The sequence below is a fragment of the Chrysemys picta genome, chromosome 1 (assembly GCF_011386835.1).
Source record: "Chrysemys picta bellii isolate R12L10 chromosome 1, ASM1138683v2, whole genome shotgun sequence".
Classification (NCBI taxonomy): domain Eukaryota; kingdom Metazoa; phylum Chordata; order Testudines; family Emydidae; genus Chrysemys; species Chrysemys picta.
In genome coordinates, this window is record NC_088791.1 from 46916554 (window position 1) to 46934648 (window position 18095).

The following is an 18095-nucleotide window of genomic DNA, read 5'->3' on the forward strand; positions in this document are numbered from 1 at the left end:
GAAGGCTGCCTGACTGCCGCTCTCATGGCGACCGGCACGCCGCCCCCCCACGGCTTGCCGCCCCAGGCATGCACTTGCTGCGCTGGTGCCTGGAGCCGCCCCTGCTGAAAGGATTACTGTGCACATGCCCCAATAAAGAAAAAAAACATGAGCGGTTGTCTGTGCAGCCAAATAATGCTTGCCTGGGTAGTTTGAGGAAATGAGCCAACAACATTGCCCGGGTGAACACCACACCACTGAAGTTTTTAGTTTCAATCTTTGTATAGCACTTGTCCCAGTATAGATCCTTGAAGGACCCTGCTAGCTACCTCTCTCAAGTGTGAAAAACTGACTGTTTATTCCTACACTTTATTTCCTATCTTTTAACCAGTTACTGATCCATGAGTGGACCTGAAAGTCCAAGTACACTATATCCACATGTTTGTTGATCCCCTCAAATAATTCTAACAGACTGATGAAACATGAGTTCCCTTTACAAAAACCATGTTGAGTCTTCCCTAATAAATTGTCTTTAGCTATGTATTCTGATAATTCAACCAATTTGCCTGGCACTAAAGTTAGGCTTACCGGGCTGTAATTGCCAGGCTCCCCTTTGGAATCTGTTTTTTTTTAAATCAGCATCACATTAGCTATCCTCCAGTCATCTGGTACAGAGGCTGATTTCAGCAATAAGTTACATACCTCAGATAGTAGTTCTGCAATTTCTTATCTGAGTTCCTTCCAAACTCTTGGATGAATACTATCTGGTCCTGGTGATTTATTACTGTTATCAATTTTTTCCAAAATCTCCTCTAATGACACCTCAATCTGGGACAGTTCCTCAAATTTGTCATCTAAAAAGATTGGCACAGGTATGGGAAACTCCCTCTCGGCAGAGGGTCACTGCAGAGGATGTGAAGACGGATGCAAAGAATTCATTTAGCTTCTCTACAATGGCCTTGTCTTCTGTGAGTGCTTCTTTAGCACCTCGATCATCCAGTGGCCCTACTGATAAAAAAAAAATCAGGCTTCCTACTTCTGATGTACTTAAAAGTTTTTTGGTTGGTTGTGGGTTTTTTTGGGTTTTTTTGCTGTTAGTTTTTGCATCTTTTGCTTGTTGCTGTTCAAATTCTCTTTTGGCCTGCCTAATTATACTCTTACACTTGACCTGCCAGAGTTTATGCGCTTTTCTATTTTCCGCAGTAGGATTTGACTTCCAATTTTTAAAGGATGCCTTTTTGCCTCTAACTACCTCTTTTACGCTGTTAAGCCATGGTGGCATTGTTTGGTCCTCTTACAATGTTTTTAATTTGGGATATACATTTAATTTGAGCTTTTAGTATGGTGTTTTTTAAAAGTTTCCATGCAACCTGCAGTCATTTCACTTTTGTGACTGTTCCTTTCAACTAGCCTCCTCATTTTTATGTAGTTCCTCTTTTTGAAGGTAAATGCTCCTGTGGTGGCTTTCTTTGGAATCCAAACCCCGACCCACCGCAAGGATGTTAAATTTAATTACATTATGGTCATTATTACTAAGTGGTTCATCTACATTTGCTTCTCGGACCAAATCCTGTATCAATCAAGAATTGTTTCTCCCCTGGTGGGTTCCAGGACTAGCTGTTCCAAGCAGTCATTAAAGGTGTCTCAAACTTTTATCTCTGCATCCTGTTCTGAGGGAGATAATTGAACTGCATCAGGCGGGACCCCCTATGGTGCCTTGGGCTGGACCTCCTGCTACTCCTATAGTCAGAGCGGTACAAGTCTGACTTCGACTCTGATGTTTCAGAATAGGAGGGCCAGGGCGGCACTGCACCTCTTTATGTAGAGCATCGGGAGCCTGGGGACCAACGGTGCTCCATGGATGGAGGTGCTGGCGGTGGGGAGTGCTGAGGTGACGGAGATCAGCATGATATCATCTCCGGCTTTCCCTTTGACTGAACGGGGTGCCGAGATGGAGCCTGCAGTTCTGGTGCATCCTCCTGCCTTGGGAGCGAGAACGGTGTGTGAGTCTCAGCAGGTCCTGCGCTGCCTCAAAAGCCTCCAAAGTGGATGGGAGCAGCCGGTGCTCCAAGGGGTTTGGTGAGCGTGATGGGCCCAGACTCGACTGCCTCACTTTGGCAGGTGTCGATGTAGCCCCGCTCTGAGCCTCGGAGCCGTGACCCGACTGAGTTGCCACTGATGGCTGGTCCCTTGAGGGGGATCAGTCTCTTTCCATCCTCTTCTTCTTCTGCGCTGGCAATTGGGACCGGTGCCCAAGGCTGGAGTGCCCCCGAGAGGCTCCATGATGGTGCCGAGTCTCCTTGGCAGTGTCTTTCTTTGACACCGGATCTCTCGAAGACGGCACTGGAGTGCGCCGTGCCAAAGAAGACGTCCTGGGAGTGGGATCCCCGGCACCTGGATCCGACTGAGGTTGGAGAGATGCCTCCATGAGGAGTATTTTAAGCTGCTGCTCCCTCTCTTTAAGAGTTCTCAGTCGGAATTCCCGACAGATCTTGCAGCAGTCTGTTTCCCTCCCCAGACACCATAAACAGGAGGTGTGGAAGTCACTTTTAGGCATGCGCTTTGCGCAGTCCTGGCAAGTCTTGAAGCCCAGGGATCGCTGCATGCCCCGGTGACAAATAAGGGGGGGCAGAACAATGGGGGGAGGGAACCCCCCATAACTGAAACTTATACGTGAACTAACTATGCTAACCAACTAGAACTATCTGCAGCAAAAACCAAAAGTACTGCTAAGCCACTTGCTGAAGCAAGAGCAAAGGGAAGTTCCAGCTACCGTCACTGGCAGTAAGAAGGGGTGGCAGGTCGGCAGGGCCCTTTATTGGGCACCATGAAGGTGTGACTCCAGGGGGTGCCCAGGTCGACCCCACGGATGCAGCTAGGGGAAAAATCTTCCAGCTACTGTGCACATGCGCGCACACACATCTGATTGGAATTAACATGAACAAGCACTCAAAGAACGGGCCCTAGCGATGTTCCATAGGTAGGCACATTCGATTCTCCATTTGAGTATCAGGTGCCAAGATTAATCAGAATAACAAGATAACACAAGCTTGTATCTGGCCTTTCTAGTTGCCATTACCTCTGAACTGCAACTTTTGGAATTAAAAAGTTCCTCTATCTGTACAAGAGCCACACTGCTGTTGTCATGAGGAAAAGGTTACTCTTATAGCTCCAGAAACCTTTCTGATCAAGATAAGTTTCTCTTTCCACAGTTCCTGGGAAACATTTCTCCTGTTGTTTTGTTCTAAACCTGGGAAGGTTGTGGCATAAATGGGTATTCCTAGTGCTCTAAAATATATCTTAAGCACATGGAGTACATGCACCAGTTGTGTCCTGTTCATCTAATGCTATCCAAAATGTCAAGGTCATATAAGGCATCAAAATTGCTCCAGGCAAAACACAAAAACCCTGCACCAGGTGGCATGCCAAGCATCACAGAAGTCTTTAGAGGCACTGGAGGGAAAGTGTATGAGCCTCATCTGAGGAAGATTTGCAAAAGTGAGTTTCCATTCCTCCACAGGAAGCTGCTACTGGGTTGGTTCCCACATAATTCCTTAGATTACAGAGCTCTGGCTCTTTATGGAGGGAAACTTCCATACTTGCCTATTATTCAACTATAATAATAATTAAAACATTCCCTCCCCCCCCTTCTTCGAGTCACTGCTTGATGCTTCCCACTAATGATGAATGAGGAGAGATGCTGTGCAAGAGAATGCCAAATTTCTTACCTGATAATTTTCTTTCCATTAGCAGCTTCTCTCCTCATTCAGCCCACCCTGGTAGTTTGGTAAATGACTAAAGGGAGAGTTAGATATTTATAATTGTCTTAAGGTTAATTTAACACATTGTATCAGGTTGTCTTAATGCTAATAATCAGTTGCTGTTGTATTTCTACAGCTGTTGAAGAACTCCTCCAGTGGCGTGTACAGAAGGGTGGGGCTTAGTCCTGGAGCCTCCAGAAACAACACTGGACAGCCTCGGAATTCTGGAGGGGTGAGGGTGGGGGGTTTAACCCATTAGAGATGAATAAGAAGAGAAACTGCTAAAAGAAAATTATCAGGTAAGAAATTACTCATTCTTTGCCTAGCCTGCCCTTTTGAAATCCATGCCCAGAGGAGACCCTCCATGTATGGATTTACCCCATACCACACTGTTCCACCCTCCCCCAGGGAGGCCTTTCCTGGGGCCTAGCATCAGCCCTCAGGAAGACTTGGAGAGTGAATGGGCATGGGAAAGGTGTGGTAAGGGGCATGTATCTTATGCCTCCTTTGGCCCTGCAGAGTTTTCCCCAGAGAAAATAATTCAGGTTATGGAACCTCCCACTCAGTGATCCGGGGACAACCTCAGGCTGCAGGCATCCCTGGTAATGTAGCTCTAACAGCAGGTGTGGTATCAGCTGGCAGGGGCCAGAGCTGGTGTGGAAGCACAGAGCTTCTCCACAGATGGCCTCCAATAGAACCTTGGGTACTCTCAGGTTTGGGCCAGGTCCCATGGCCTATTCTGGTAGGGGAGCAACCCCACCTCCCTCATGGGATCTCTGTAAATGGCTGCTCACAGAGATTTCATCCCAATAAGCCATTTCCTTCCGGTTTTACCATAGGAGAGGATGGTGTGGGCCCATATACTTATCTGCCACTTTGTAACCTTTGTTCTGATGTTAGGTAACTCTTCACTGTATTGTGAAAGTCCCTTGTGTGACTTGGCATAGAAGCTGTTACGATTTTGTGCTAATGAGTTGTATAATTTTTTACTGATTTATCTATACACTGGCTGTTATATAGTTAGTGTCAGAAACACCTCTTAATTTCCTTGCTAAGATGCATCACAAAGGCAGCTTGCTAAGGATTCTTTTAGGATGAACTTCTAGATTTTTAAACTGCAGCATGGCAAATTCCTTTTTCAAAATAAGTTGTACTTTCATGGGTATAACTATACAAATAAAATACCAGGAAAATTTCCTTTCACAAACTGTATCTGATCACGTCCATTAGTTTTTACCAGGAACAAACATTTTAAAAAAGCCCATCCAGCTTTTTGCTTTATTCAAGATGTACTGAATTTTGTCCAAAGAAGGAGCATGCTGTTTCTTTGTTATTCATTGGCAGAACTGTTGCTTGAGGGACCAGTTAAAGCTCATTCAAGTAGGGCTGCTGTAGAGATAGTAGTCAGACAACTCAATCCTGACTCTTGAGATTTGCAGGCAGCCACTTGTAATTCATTACAGGGCTTTACAACTATGACTGCTTCTACACTGCTTTGCACAAAGAATAGAAATCTGGCCTATATTTACACCTAGGATCAATTCCCAGCTGACCATCCCCCCTTCTCTTTAGCCTCTCTATTTGTCACACTACATACATATATATATATATATATTGCCTGTTGTAAAAAGTTATATTTGCTTAAAAACACAATGCCATTGCTTTTTTAGAGGGAGCTGAAGTTTCCAGACACTGGCTGCTGAAACAGAGAGGTATTGAGAGTCAGCATTAGCACCAGCCATAGCATTAGGAACTGCTGTTTACTGTTGCCATAGGGATAACAAAACTATTCAATCCATTGCCTCCAGACGTTCATATTTTTCCTGTGCATGAGTGAAAAATCAAGAGTGGATGTTTTGGGATCACTCCCTTTAAGAAGTAGCATTCTATAGCCCCAGAGGGACTAAAAAAATTGTTCTACTCCAAGGTTAAGCAGCACAACAAAAGTGTGTCTATTACTGCTGAAACAGTTCAGTGTGTCCACTTTGCTGGTGTGCTCTGCACACTTTCCAGCCATCACTGTATGTGTGCATAGAGGCACATATTCTATAATTCTAGACACAGCTCTCTGGAACAGGCACAGAGCATCAGAGTAGGTTCTTACTTGTCAATATGTTATCTAGGCAGATATATCATCAATGAATATGGGTACATTAACCGCCTCTTCCACATGTGTATATTTTGTCCATAATTATATATTGACGTACAAGGAACAGTGTAAAGGTTGCTGCTGCACAATATTGTATTCTGCTCCTCTGACCCTTCTGGAACAAGAGCTTTTGACATGCATAAGGCAAAGCCAAACCTTTGGAAGCAGAACCTGCTCAGTTACAGACTCAGCACCTCTCTCTTAAAAGAGCATTAGACACTATGAAAGCAAAGGTTAGAGCATGAGGAAATGCAGAGTTAAGGGAATACTTCTCACACAACACAACCGTAACTCTGCCCTTGTATGGATGCCAGGATGACCTTATAACATCACAGTACTTTACCTTTCCCTAACATAGGTTAACATTTCCCCTATGCCCACCACGACTCCAAACAAACACAGGCATTCCTAAACTTTAGGTCTGATGGAGAACCAAGATCTGAGGAAAGCTTAGCACTGACACAAAGGCACTTAATTGGAAACTTAGACTCATAGACTTTAAGGTCAGAAGGGACCATTATGATCATCTAGTCTGACTTCCTGCACAACACAGGCCACAAAATCTCACCCACCCACTCCTGTAACAAACCCCTAACCTATGTCTGAGTTATTGAAGTCCTCAAATCGTGATTTAAAGACCTCAAGGTGCAGAGAATCCTCCAGGAGACAAGGAGTACAAATGATACCACATGGACTTTTTTCAGGTCTTTGGATGGAGTTCAGATTGTGAAGGATGGGGAGATGCCTGTAATATTTTATGAATGATATTTCCATCTATTTGTGATTGTGTTGTTTGCTATATGATTGTCAAATTCAAGGGTTAATTCATGCAGGAGTTACTTACATATTCACAGGAAAGGGAAGACAATAACTTCAGATTGCCCCATTTACCAACACTTAAAAGGACAAAGCAGGTGTCATCCCCCTTGAAATATCTCTCTGACCATGCTGAGATCAATTGTATGGCTGGGGAGCTGGGAGCGGAAGGGTCTCAGCTTGTACCCAAGAGAGGTGATACTTTCAGGCAGGAAATTGGAACAAAGAATTTTGGGATTGAGAAATAGAGAGCTCTTGAAGCACAGAGGAGAGAGAGGGTCTGTGGAGAAGCAAATTAAACCCCAGTCCCCAGAGGTGGGGGGTGCTCAAGTGAAGGTAGACCAACCTAAGCTTTGGGTAAGACCGATATACACTTAGATAGTGTGTTACATTAAAACTTTTTCTCTTGCTATGCTCTGGTCCTACTATTATGATTAAATAATACTCTGCAGAAAAGGAGATGTGTTCAATAAGTATTTCTGTTCTATACTTGGGGCAAAAAGAGATGATGCTGTCTCACCATATGGTGATAACACTTTTGCCATTCCATTATATCTGGAGGATGTTAAACAGAAGCTTCTAAAGTCAGACATTTTAAAATCAGCAGGTCCAGAGAACTTGCATCCCAGAGTTTTAAAGGAGCTGGCTGAGGAGCTCTCTGCACTGTTACTGTGGATTTTCAATAAGTCTTGGAGCACTGGGGAAGTTCCAGAAGACTGGAAGAAAGCTAATGTTGTGCCAGTTTTTAAAAAGGATTAACAGGATGACTGGGGTAATTATAGGGCTGTCAGCCTGACTTTGATCCCAGGAAAGATAACAGAGTTGCTGATATGGGACTCAATTAATAATGAACTAAAGGAGGGTAATGTAACTAATGCAAATCAACATGGGTTTATGGAAAATGGATCCTGGAAGACTAACTTGATATCTTTTTTTGATGAGATTACAAGTTTGGTTGCTAAGCGTAATAATGTTGATGTATTATACTTAGACTTTGGTAAGGTGTTTGATTTGGTGCCCTATGACATTTTGATTAAAAAACTAGAACACTATAAAATTAACATGGCGCACATTACATGGATTAAAAACTAGCTAAATGAAAGGTCTCAAAATGTAACTGTAAACGGGGAATCATCATCATCAAGAGGGTCTGTTTCCAGTAGGGTCCTGCAGAGATTGGGTCTTGACCCCCACACTATTTAACCTTTTTATCAGTGACCTGGAAGAAAAAAATAAAATCATTGATAAAGTTTGCAGATGACACAAAAAATGGAGGAGTGGTAAATGATGAAGAGGACAAGTTCCTGATTCAGAGCGATCTGGATCACTTGAAAAACTAGGTACAAGCAAACAATATGTGTTTTAATATGGCTAGACATAAATCTATGCATCTAGGAACAAAGAATGTAGGACACACTTGCAGGGTGGAAGACTCTATCCTGGGAAGCAGTGCTTCTGAAAAGGGAGCTTCCAGTGTGATGCTGTGGCCAAAAGAGCTAATATGATCCTGGGATGCATAAACAGGGAAACTTTGAGTAGGAATAGAGAGGTTATTTTACCTCTGTAATTGGCACTGGTGTGACTGCTGCCAAAATACTGTGTCCAGTTCTAGTGCCCATTCACAGAGGATATTGATCAATTGGAAAGCATTCAGAGAAGAGCCCAAAGAATGATTAAAGAATTAGAAAACATGCATTATAGTGAGAGACTCAAGGAGCTCAATCTATTTATCTTAACAAAGAGAAGGCTAAGGGGTGACTTGATTAGTCTTTAAGTATCTATATTGGGAACAAACATTTAATATGGGCTCTTCAATCTAGCAAAGAAAGGTATAACATAATGTAATGGCTGGAAATTGAAGCTAGAAAAATGCAGACTGGAAATAAGATATACATTTTTAACAGTGAGCGTAATCAATCATTAGAACAATTTACCAAGGGTTGTGGTGGATTCTCCATCACTGACAATTTTTAAATCAAGATTGGATGTTTTTCAAAGATCTGTTCTAGGAATTATTTCGGGGAAGTTCTATGGCCTGTGTTATACTGGAGGTCCGACTAGATGACCACAATGGTTCCTTCTGCCCTTAGAATCTATGACAAGGCTATTTGGGGTCACTGTATTAACTACTGGTCATGGGTCACAAAGGGAAGACTTGCAGATTGCAGAACCCAGTCAGGCCTGTTGAGCAATCACCACTGGTATCCAGGGGACTCTAGCTGAGATGCAGTCAGAGTGGAAGAATTGTGGGATTCCACCCCAGAACAGGTGCAGGCAAGAGGCCTACCACCAGCAGGGAGGAGGGTGCACCCAGTGAGACTGGAAGCAGGGTCAGAGGCGCAGCTACCCCTGAATCATGACCCACACGGTGTGACTCCATATCCTGGAGTTAGCCCCAGAATCTGTCTATGCAACAGCACAGAGAAAATGGGGCACATTACAAATTATTATATTTACGCTACTAAAACGCACCTCCGAGGTTAACTTTGTAGGAAGGATGGGTTGGGAGCGGACGGCAAAAGAGGGAGGAAGGCATTAAGGGCTATCACTGGCTTTCCAGCCAAAACTTCAGAGTGGTAGCCGTGTTAGTCTGTATCAGCAAAAAGAACTAGTACTTGTGGCACCTACTCTCTAAGGTGCCACAAGTACTTGTCATTCTTTCAGCCAAAACTTGTAATTCTAGTAAATAGTTTTTAAAAATCGGGGCCTTTATTAAGAAATTCCTCTTCCCACTCCTTTTTCTCTTCAAGATAGCCCATATTATTTATACGTATACACTGGTGCCCAAATCATTTATATAAAACAATCACTTATACAATAACAAAAATGCCAACTTCTCAGGGAAAAGGCCAATCCCAATCCCCACAAGAGACAGTCTTTACCATTACTTTTTCAATTATCTTACTTAAAGGATAGGTAAAGGACTAGGCCACAACTAGGAGGAAACTCTGCTTTTTTGAGCATAGTCTCACCTCCACCTGGCAAGGATAGATGGCACCCTTCTCAAAGGGTGATAATCTAGGTATAGAACTAATGCCTCCACGTTTGTCTTCAACAAATGTGTGAGACAAGGGTTCATCTTAAATGTAACGTACTTGGCTGCAAGCACCCCAGCATATCTAAAATCTAGTTGAGACCTAACTGGATGCAGCTCAACCAAAGGCAGTGGTGCATTTAAAATCTCCCTCCTCGTACTATTCCCTCGGTGCAGATCTGATCATTTTTTTCAGGTAAGTAGATAGATAACTCTTTGGACTGAGAAAATAATTTTAATACAGCTCTGGCAAGTCAGTTTTACCTAACTGATGTATGTAGCTATGTCGTCTTTCTGTGTATTGCACATTTAAATGTGTAAGGACTCTGCCTTTGTACAGTAATTACTGCTACTGCAGCCTTTTCCAGCACAGGCAGCCTAGCCTCCCTCGGTTTAGTGCATAGTTACATCTGCCCAATTTACAATATTTAGCGCTTTTGTTCCATAATCTTAAAGCACTTTAGAAAGATAAGTACATAGATTTAGTAATTGTACATGCAAATACAGATGAAAAATGAACAATTTGTTCTACTGACATTAACCTGCACCAACAATATGTAAAGAACTAATGCTTAACAAAAATAAGTTAAACAATTCATTCTCTTTAATGTGTATTTGCTATTCAGCTCTTCCCTAAAGTTTCAGATGCAAGAGGGATTGTTTAGAGTACAGGACAAGAATCATTTTTGTTCTGGACCTTAATAGTCTTCCTTGCATCTGACTACTCTGTTTAAGTCCCCTGTTCACAATGAATAGATCTCACTATCATAGTAGCCTAATGTGTGTTAATGCAAGTGACAACAAATTATGTTTATTTTGCAAACTGATATTCACAAACACCACAGAGGTGCATCAAAGTTACGAATGTTATGGCATTTGTGAATTGGTGCGATTGCTGGAATGGTTTAATAAACAAAATACATTCAGATGATTTGTGATTACCAGAAGAGTGTAACAATCCTATTAACCTGATAAAGGCAAGTTTGCAATACTTGGAAACATGCATCATGAAACTTCCACATATAAGTTAGTAAACAAGGATCCTAGTATTAGATTTTCATTCCTGCACTCAAATCAGAACTATATTTGTCCAACACATGTCACTATTTGTAATACTGAAATATCACACATTAAAAAAAGCTACTTGTTGGCAGAGGTTAAATTGACTTGTGTTTATGCAGTGTAATTTACAAATCAATACAGTAAAGCACACTTCACATTTAAGAGTAGTGATTTGTTTCTACTTCACAAGTGGCATTCACGAGTCGTTTATGTATCAAGTCTGCCACTGAAATTAAATGCTAATGTTAGATATATGTTTACTTTGCAGTGAAATTATACGAGAGACTTCAATAAAATGTAGATATTTTAATTTACATATCAAACTACAACACATTCACACAAAAAAGTGTGGCCCAACCAAGTTATAACAATTTGTAAAAATCTTCATGCTGTTTTTTAAATAGTTCTATACAGCCAAAGTTTACAAAGTCCTCGTGCATCCTTGTGTTTCTCCTCTTCAGTGTGCTACTGAGTTCAAAGGTTCTGCTCGAATATTCCCCAAGTCAAGTGCTGAATCTGTCTCTTCATCAATTTCACCAATGACAGCACTATAAGTAACAAAATAGATTAAATACCACTAGCAGAAATTGTCCCATTTTGAAACAAGATGAAAACCACAAATATAGTGACTTGCTATTCCAAAATGAGATTTGTGATTACAGAACTGCAAAATTTCAGTAATTTTTCCCCATAGATTTTGTTTGGAGCAAAAAAATTAAAATAAAATTGAACAATAAGTATATTCTGCAAACATTTGGCAATCTAGAAGCAACAACTCTGGATTAAATCTGTCTACTCCTAGTCACTGGAGCAGGGATTTGAATTTGGGTCTCTCACATTCTAGGCAAGTATCCTAACTGCAAGGCTATAGAGTTATTCTCATTTGCTTTCCCTGGGGCAATGACTTCATTATCACCATGATTGTCTATGAATAACAATGCATAGTCATTGGGCCGGGGAAAGAGTGAGAATGACTCTACAGCCTGGTAGTTGGGGCACTCACCTGGGATGTGACTCTACAGCCTGGTAGTTGAGGACCTCACCTGGGATGTGGGAGACCTAATTTCAAATCCCTGCTTCAATGACTAATTATTTACAAAAAGTGGAACAGCTTCAAGAGAGATTAAGAAAGCCCTATATCAGAATACTCCATAACCCAGTGGCTAGGGCACTCTGCTGCAATGGGAGCAGTGATTTGAACCTGGGTCTCACACATCCTAGGTGAGTAGCCTAACGGTTATAAGGAAGGCACCACCTCCTCCAGCCATTTTGTGAATTCTTTTCTTTGGTAAAAAGGCCAGAAAAATAAAAATAATTTGTTTTTTAACGGAAATCAAACATTTTGTTTGACATTACCAAAAGTGTTTCAAATTTTTCAGTTTGGTTGAAACTACACCTCTACCCAGATATAACATGAATTCTGATATAACGCGGTAAAGCAGTCCTCGGGGGGGGGGGGGGGGGGAGGGATGCGCACTCCGGCAGATCAAAGCAAGTTCGATATAACGCAGTAAGATTTTTTTGGCTCCTGAGAACAGTGTTATATCGAAATAGAGGTGTATTTGGCAAACTCGACACAAAATAGTTTGGTAGACTGAAAACTGCATTTTTGACAAATAAACTGTTCATCTGAAAAACTTCATCCAGCTCTACTTAATTATTCTTTACCATGATATTTACAGAATATTAAACACTGCTTAGCCTGCTCCTATCATGTTGACCAATTTTATTTCCTTGTACTCCAGGATCTGTTGTTTCATCTTATACTTAAGCTCTTTGGGGCAGGTATGGCCTTTTTGTTGTGTGTGGGTACAGCACCTAGCACAATGGGGTCCTGGGCACTATGGTAATACAAATAAATAATAAATCCTAAATCCACAAATGAGAACTCATGTTACAATTTTTATTACAGGTCACCAGGTCTGAAGTATACAATTCCCTTTCACCTCTAGGTCAGCGGTTCTCACAACAAATTTTTTGGTGGTCTCAGAGTGTGGCCAGCAACTCTTGCTGGTGGCCGCTCAGACAAAGTTTCCTAAAATACTTAATTAACTTCAAGAAAAACAAATAAATATACACATATACATGTCCAAATCATGTATGCAATTCATGTATGTAGGGTTTTTTTTTTTTTTTTCAGACTCAATAAGAAAAATGTATAGTTGTATTTTGGTGCCCCTGGCCTCCGCTGCCTCCCACAGCCTCCCCTCCAGCGTCTGCTGTCCTCCCAGGACTCCCTAGCACACCCCTGGACACCACTGCTCCCCCCTCCCCCCATTGCCCCAAGCTCCCTTCCGGGGCCTTGCACCCCAGGCTCACTCTGCTCCTTGCTTCTTGACCATGGCGTGAAGCCCCACCACCCTGGGCTGAAGCCCAGAGCCCCACATCTGGACCTGGGAAAGAGGGGGCCTGAAGCACAGAGCACCACCACCCTGGGGGGTTGAAGCCCAGAGCCCACCACCAGAGGCCCATGGCTGAAGGGGCGCGGGGGTGGGGCTGAAGCCCTCCCCCAGAGTCCCTTGGCTGAAGCCAAGCAGGGTGGGCTGAAGCCTGCCACCAGAGCCTCCAGCTGAAACTGGGCAGGGGTGGGGATGTGAAGCCTGCCCCCACAGTCCCACAATTGAAGACGGCAGGTGAGGGGGCTGAAGCCCATCCCTAGGCGCTGCAGGGAGGGGCCGCTGCTTGGCCGCTGCTTTGCCCCCTCCCCATCTCTGCCCAGGAGGCTGTCGTGGTTGCATCTGAGAAACAATGCTCTAGGTTACCAATTTGAATATGACTAAAGCTGTTACTGACCAAAAACTGAACCCTCTGATGGCTCTATTCAGGGCCTTTGTAAAATGTCTTCCTCACTTTCTAGTGACAAGTGTGCACATCTTCATCTGAGCTAGTACTAACTGGGACACTTCTTGGCTGGAGACTGAACTATTTTAGCCATTCTACAGATGTTTGCCCACTATGTCAAGGTTGAGGGAGGTTTACTGTTACTGTCTGTTCTGAACCTGTGGATAAAGAGAACTTAGGGTTTCTAGGTTTATCAATCTGACATCTTGCATCATTACAGCTTTAAACATTTTTAACTAATTCTGATTTGATTGGATTAGAAAAGAATAAGCTATACTTACACATTATCTCCTCTAACAATGTACAATCCCAATACTACTTGTTCAACTCCTTGTGAAGAACTGAACACTCGTTCATGGCTTTCATCCAAAATCAAGTTGATGGTCTGATCAAACCCTTTGAGAGTTCCCTGAAAAGTGCACAAAAAAATTAAGTCTTCCAATGATCTTTAAGTTTTTCATTTTAGTGCACAAGAATAACTCAGGCAGCAATATACTGTAGAAGAGATGATCATTCTAGATTTTACTCTGAGCTTTAAAGCTGAATAAACATGTACTGTTAGAGACTGGAACTTGAAAGCAGAGAGTCAGTTTAAGATTGTTATCATTTACTATCATGTTACAAGTAACAGTTAAGATTACTGTAACTTTAATATTAGAGAAGTGGTTTTCAAACTTTTTTTCTAGCAACTCAGTTGAAAAAAATTGTTGATGCCTGCAACCCAATGGAGCTGAGGATGAGCGGTTTGGAGTGTGGGAGGGGCTCAGGGCTGGGGCAGAGGGTTGGGGTGCAGGGGTGGGGCCGGGGATGAGGGGTTTGGGATGCAGGAGGGGGCTCTTGGTTGGGGGGGGATCAGGGCTGAGGCAGGGGTTGGAGTACGGGAGGGGGTCAGGGTTCTGGGCTGGGGGTGCAGGCTCTGGGGTGGGGCTGGGAATGAGAGGCACCACGGACCGCGCGGCACCCCGGAAGCAGCCAACAGCAGGTCCGGCTCCTAGGAGGAGGCTCACAAGCAGCTCTGCGCAGCTCTTGCCCACAGGCACCCACCAGCTCCCACTGGCTGGAAACCGGCCAATGGGAGTGCGGAGCCATTGCTCAGGGTGGGGGCAGCGCATGGAGCCCCCCGGCTAGGAGCTGGACCTGCTGCTGGCTGCTTTTGGGGCGCAGCACAGCGTCAGGACAGGTAGGGAGTAGCCTGCCTTAGCCAGGCAGCACTGCCGACAGGACTTTTAATGGCCCGGTCGATGGTGCTGACCAGAGCCACCGCAACCCACTGCCTTACATTCCAAGACCCAGTACTGGGTCGCGACCTGCTGTTTCAAAACCACTGTATTAGAGGGAGTTACTTTTTTCAAGTGTACTTTGCACAGTTGACAGCCAATTACAGATAGCCAATTTCACCATTTCTGCTGTATAGTTAGTTTTCCCTGTTTGTGTGGGTCTTTCATACCCCAACAGTATCTGAAACTTGTTTTTAAACTGACAGGTTTCAGAGTAGCAGCCGTGTTAGTCTGTATCCACAAAAAGAACAGGAGTACTTGTGGCACCTTAGAGACTAACACATTTATTAGAGCATAAGCTTTCGTGGACTACAGCCCACTTCTTTGGATGCATATGCATATGCTGTAGTCCACGAAAGCTTATGCTCTAATAAATGTGTTAGTCTCTAAGGTGCCACAAGTACTCCTGTTCTTTTTAAACTGACAGGATTTTAAAAGTGATGTCTCTTTAAAAAAGGTTAGTTTCCATGCTTTGTTATTTGTGTGTAGCATCTACCATTAGAAGTTGAATGATCTACTTATTTTTTAAAAACCCACATAATTCAAACAACACTATTTACATAGTAGTAATTTTATATTCACCACAATCATTCTTCCATCAGAAGTAATTACTGCAACAGTACCTAACAGTACAGTCAAGGAAATGTTTAAAGAAAACATATTCACAGCTTGAAACAAGATGAAGGTGTTACGTTCAACACAAATCTGTAATATAAATTATGATTCAAGAGATTAACTTTGTGCCTTAAGAATTTCTTACTCAAGTTAAAGAAATGTGTTAACTGACTGATAAAACCAACCTCTGAAATTAGCAGTGGTCTGGGATAATTTTTTTGTTCTGTCAAACCAGCATCATTGTGCTTTCATTTGCAGGAGAGCCATAAATCAAAGCAGCAGACCCCCAAATACATAGAGTGAAGTATTTTGCTTTATCATCAGGACAGCCTCAGACAGCCAGTGCTGGCTCCCTAAAGCATTTTAGGTATGCCATCCCATTAGAGTTTCTGACTCTGGGCTATTTATTTTGTTCATCGATTCACTGAATTTAAGACCAGAATTGGATCATTAGATCATCTAGTCTGACCGGCATATCACATTTCACCCACTTACCCCCATATTGTCCACCTTAACTTGTGTTGGGCTAAAACATATTACCCCAAAAACCAACCAGTGTTGTGCTGAAGACATCAAGAGATGTAGAATCCACCACATCCCTGGCTGGTTTGTTCCAATGGTAAATCACCCTCACTACTAAAAATGTATGCCTCATTTTCAATTTGAATGTGCCTTGGTTCAGAGTAGTGCCCCGATCTGTTCAGACCTGGAGTTTTCATCCATAGAGCTCAGAGTGGGTCACGGCCATTAGCCTCAGTTCGCAGATGGGGAAACTGAGGCACGAACATTGACGTGACCTGCCCAAAGTCAACCAGCAGAGCAGTGGCGGAGCCCAGAACCAAACCAGGTCTCCTGAGCCCCAGCTCAGTGCTCTGCCCTCTAGGCCGCGCTGCCCCACGCCAGACGGCACCAGGAGGTCTCGCTCTCTTTAGGGCACCGTGGGCAGCACTGGCCCAGCCCCCTCCCCGCAGAGCCCCACGGACCGGGAAGGCCGTAGCCTCCATCTCCCCCCGGGCTGAGCCGGTGTGTGTGGTGGGGGGAGGGGCTCCCACAAGGGTCTCGGAGGAGCAGCCGCCACCGACCCCTGAGGGGGGAAGGGGAGGAAGAGAGGGCGCTGTAGACCTTCCCCCCCCCCGCTGCTCCCCAGCCCGCCCTCCGCGGCACACAAGCCCGTCCCGGCGGAAGGATACGGTTGATGTAGTTCTCCAGCGCGGAGGTCATGGCGGCGACGGCTCCGTTCCGCGCGCTGCTTGCTAGCACCACCGGGACCGGCAGCCAAGTCCCGCGAGACTTCCCGCGCCAAACGTTGAGAGACGCAGCTGGCCTGCCTCACTGCGCACGCGCAGGATTGGGAGGGGCGGGGAGGGGAGATGTGGGGGGGCTTTCCCGCGGCTACGACAGCCTCCTGGGCGGGGCCAAGCATTGGCTCCTCCCCCGCCCTCCCTCAGGCTGAAGAAGGAGCAGGGCGAGTTCTCGGGGGATAATCGGGCTCGGGCTTCAGCGCTGGGCTGGCGGCGGCGGGACCAGGGCTCCGGCCACGGGGCTTCAGTCGCCAACTCCCAGCTCCAACCGCGGGGGTTCGGGGCTGACCCCCAGCGCTGGCCGCGCGGCCCCTGGGACTTCAGGCTCCGACCCCTGACCGTGCCGCAGCGGGCTCTCACCGCGGCTCCGGCCCCCAGCTCCAGGGTCTGGGCACGGGCACTGACCCCCGGCCCTGGCTGTGCCGCTCCTGCCTCGGCTTTGGGCTCTTGCCGCGGGCACTGACTGACGGCAGCGGGTGCTAACCCCCGGCTCCAGCTGAGCAGTGGTAGGGCTCACCACCCACCCCCATCTCCCCTGGACCCCACTGCCTTCCTGCATCCATCCCTCCATTGCCCTGGGCTCCCCTCCCTCTGCGACCCCTGCCCCGCATCCATTCCCCCGTGCATCCCCTCCACCCCACCCCCGGGCTTAATTTGTTCTGGGACTTGCTGAGAAACGTGATATTAACAAACATGTAAGTATCTCTTTTCACAGCAGACATACTAGCTAGCTGGGAGGCTGTGAAAAGTGATACTTGTATGTATGTTAATATCACTTTCCACAGCCTCCCAGGTAGCTATTAAGTGTCCTGTGAAAAGTGATTGATATTTAACAAACATAAATATCACTGTTCACAGTATTATTTTTATTGAGTCTGCATAAAAACCCCTACACAAATACAATGATTTGGATATTTATATGTCTGTATTCATTTGTTTTTCCTAAAGTTAATTAAGTATTTTGGGGGGAAAAATGTGTGTGTGGCCACCAGCAAGAGTTGGTTGCTGCACTCTGAGGTCACCAACAATTTTGTTGTGAGAATCTCTGGGCTAGAGCATCTTTTAGAAAGACATCTTGCTCTGATGGAATTGTTACAGAAACAATTGAATGTTATGTTTCTCACTGGAGGCAGAATATAATTCTCCTCTTCAATACCAGGTGGTCAAAGTTTGGACAAGTGCCAAATGCAGGCCTTGGAGCTCCATGTCATGGCCTTACTCATTTCAGTATCAGTGTAGCACAGGCAGATAGCAGCTCCT

At 44.6% G+C, this 18095-nt stretch overlaps 1 protein-coding gene across 1 annotated transcript; it reads right to left on the reverse strand.

Annotated features, from left to right (window-relative positions):
* Positions 1–11092: 11092 nt before the first annotated feature.
* On the reverse strand, positions 11093–16877 carry LSM8 (LSM8 homolog, U6 small nuclear RNA associated). Its single transcript, XM_005285759.4, has 4 exons — positions 16725–16877; positions 15502–15542; positions 13924–14051; positions 11093–11349 (listed from the first exon to the last, which is right to left on the reverse strand). Exons 1-4 carry the CDS (start codon positions 16753–16755, stop codon positions 11259–11261), a joined length of 291 nt encoding a protein of 96 aa, XP_005285816.1. The 5' UTR covers positions 16756–16877; the 3' UTR covers positions 11093–11258.
* Positions 16878–18095: the final 1218 nt, after the last annotated feature.

Excerpts from the sequence above, each read along its gene's own strand:
- LSM8 (XM_005285759.4), bottom strand. The coding sequence starts at position 16,755 with ATGACCTCCGCGCTGGAGAACTACATCAACC. Across the intron at positions 15,543-16,724 it reads GCTGGAGAACTACATCAACC|GTACTGTTGCAGTAATTACT; the intron begins GTATCCTTCCGC and ends CTGTACTGTTAG. Across the intron at positions 14,052-15,501 it reads CTGATGGAAGAATGATTGTG|GGAACTCTCAAAGGGTTTGA; the intron begins GTGAATATAAAA and ends TGCACTTTTCAG.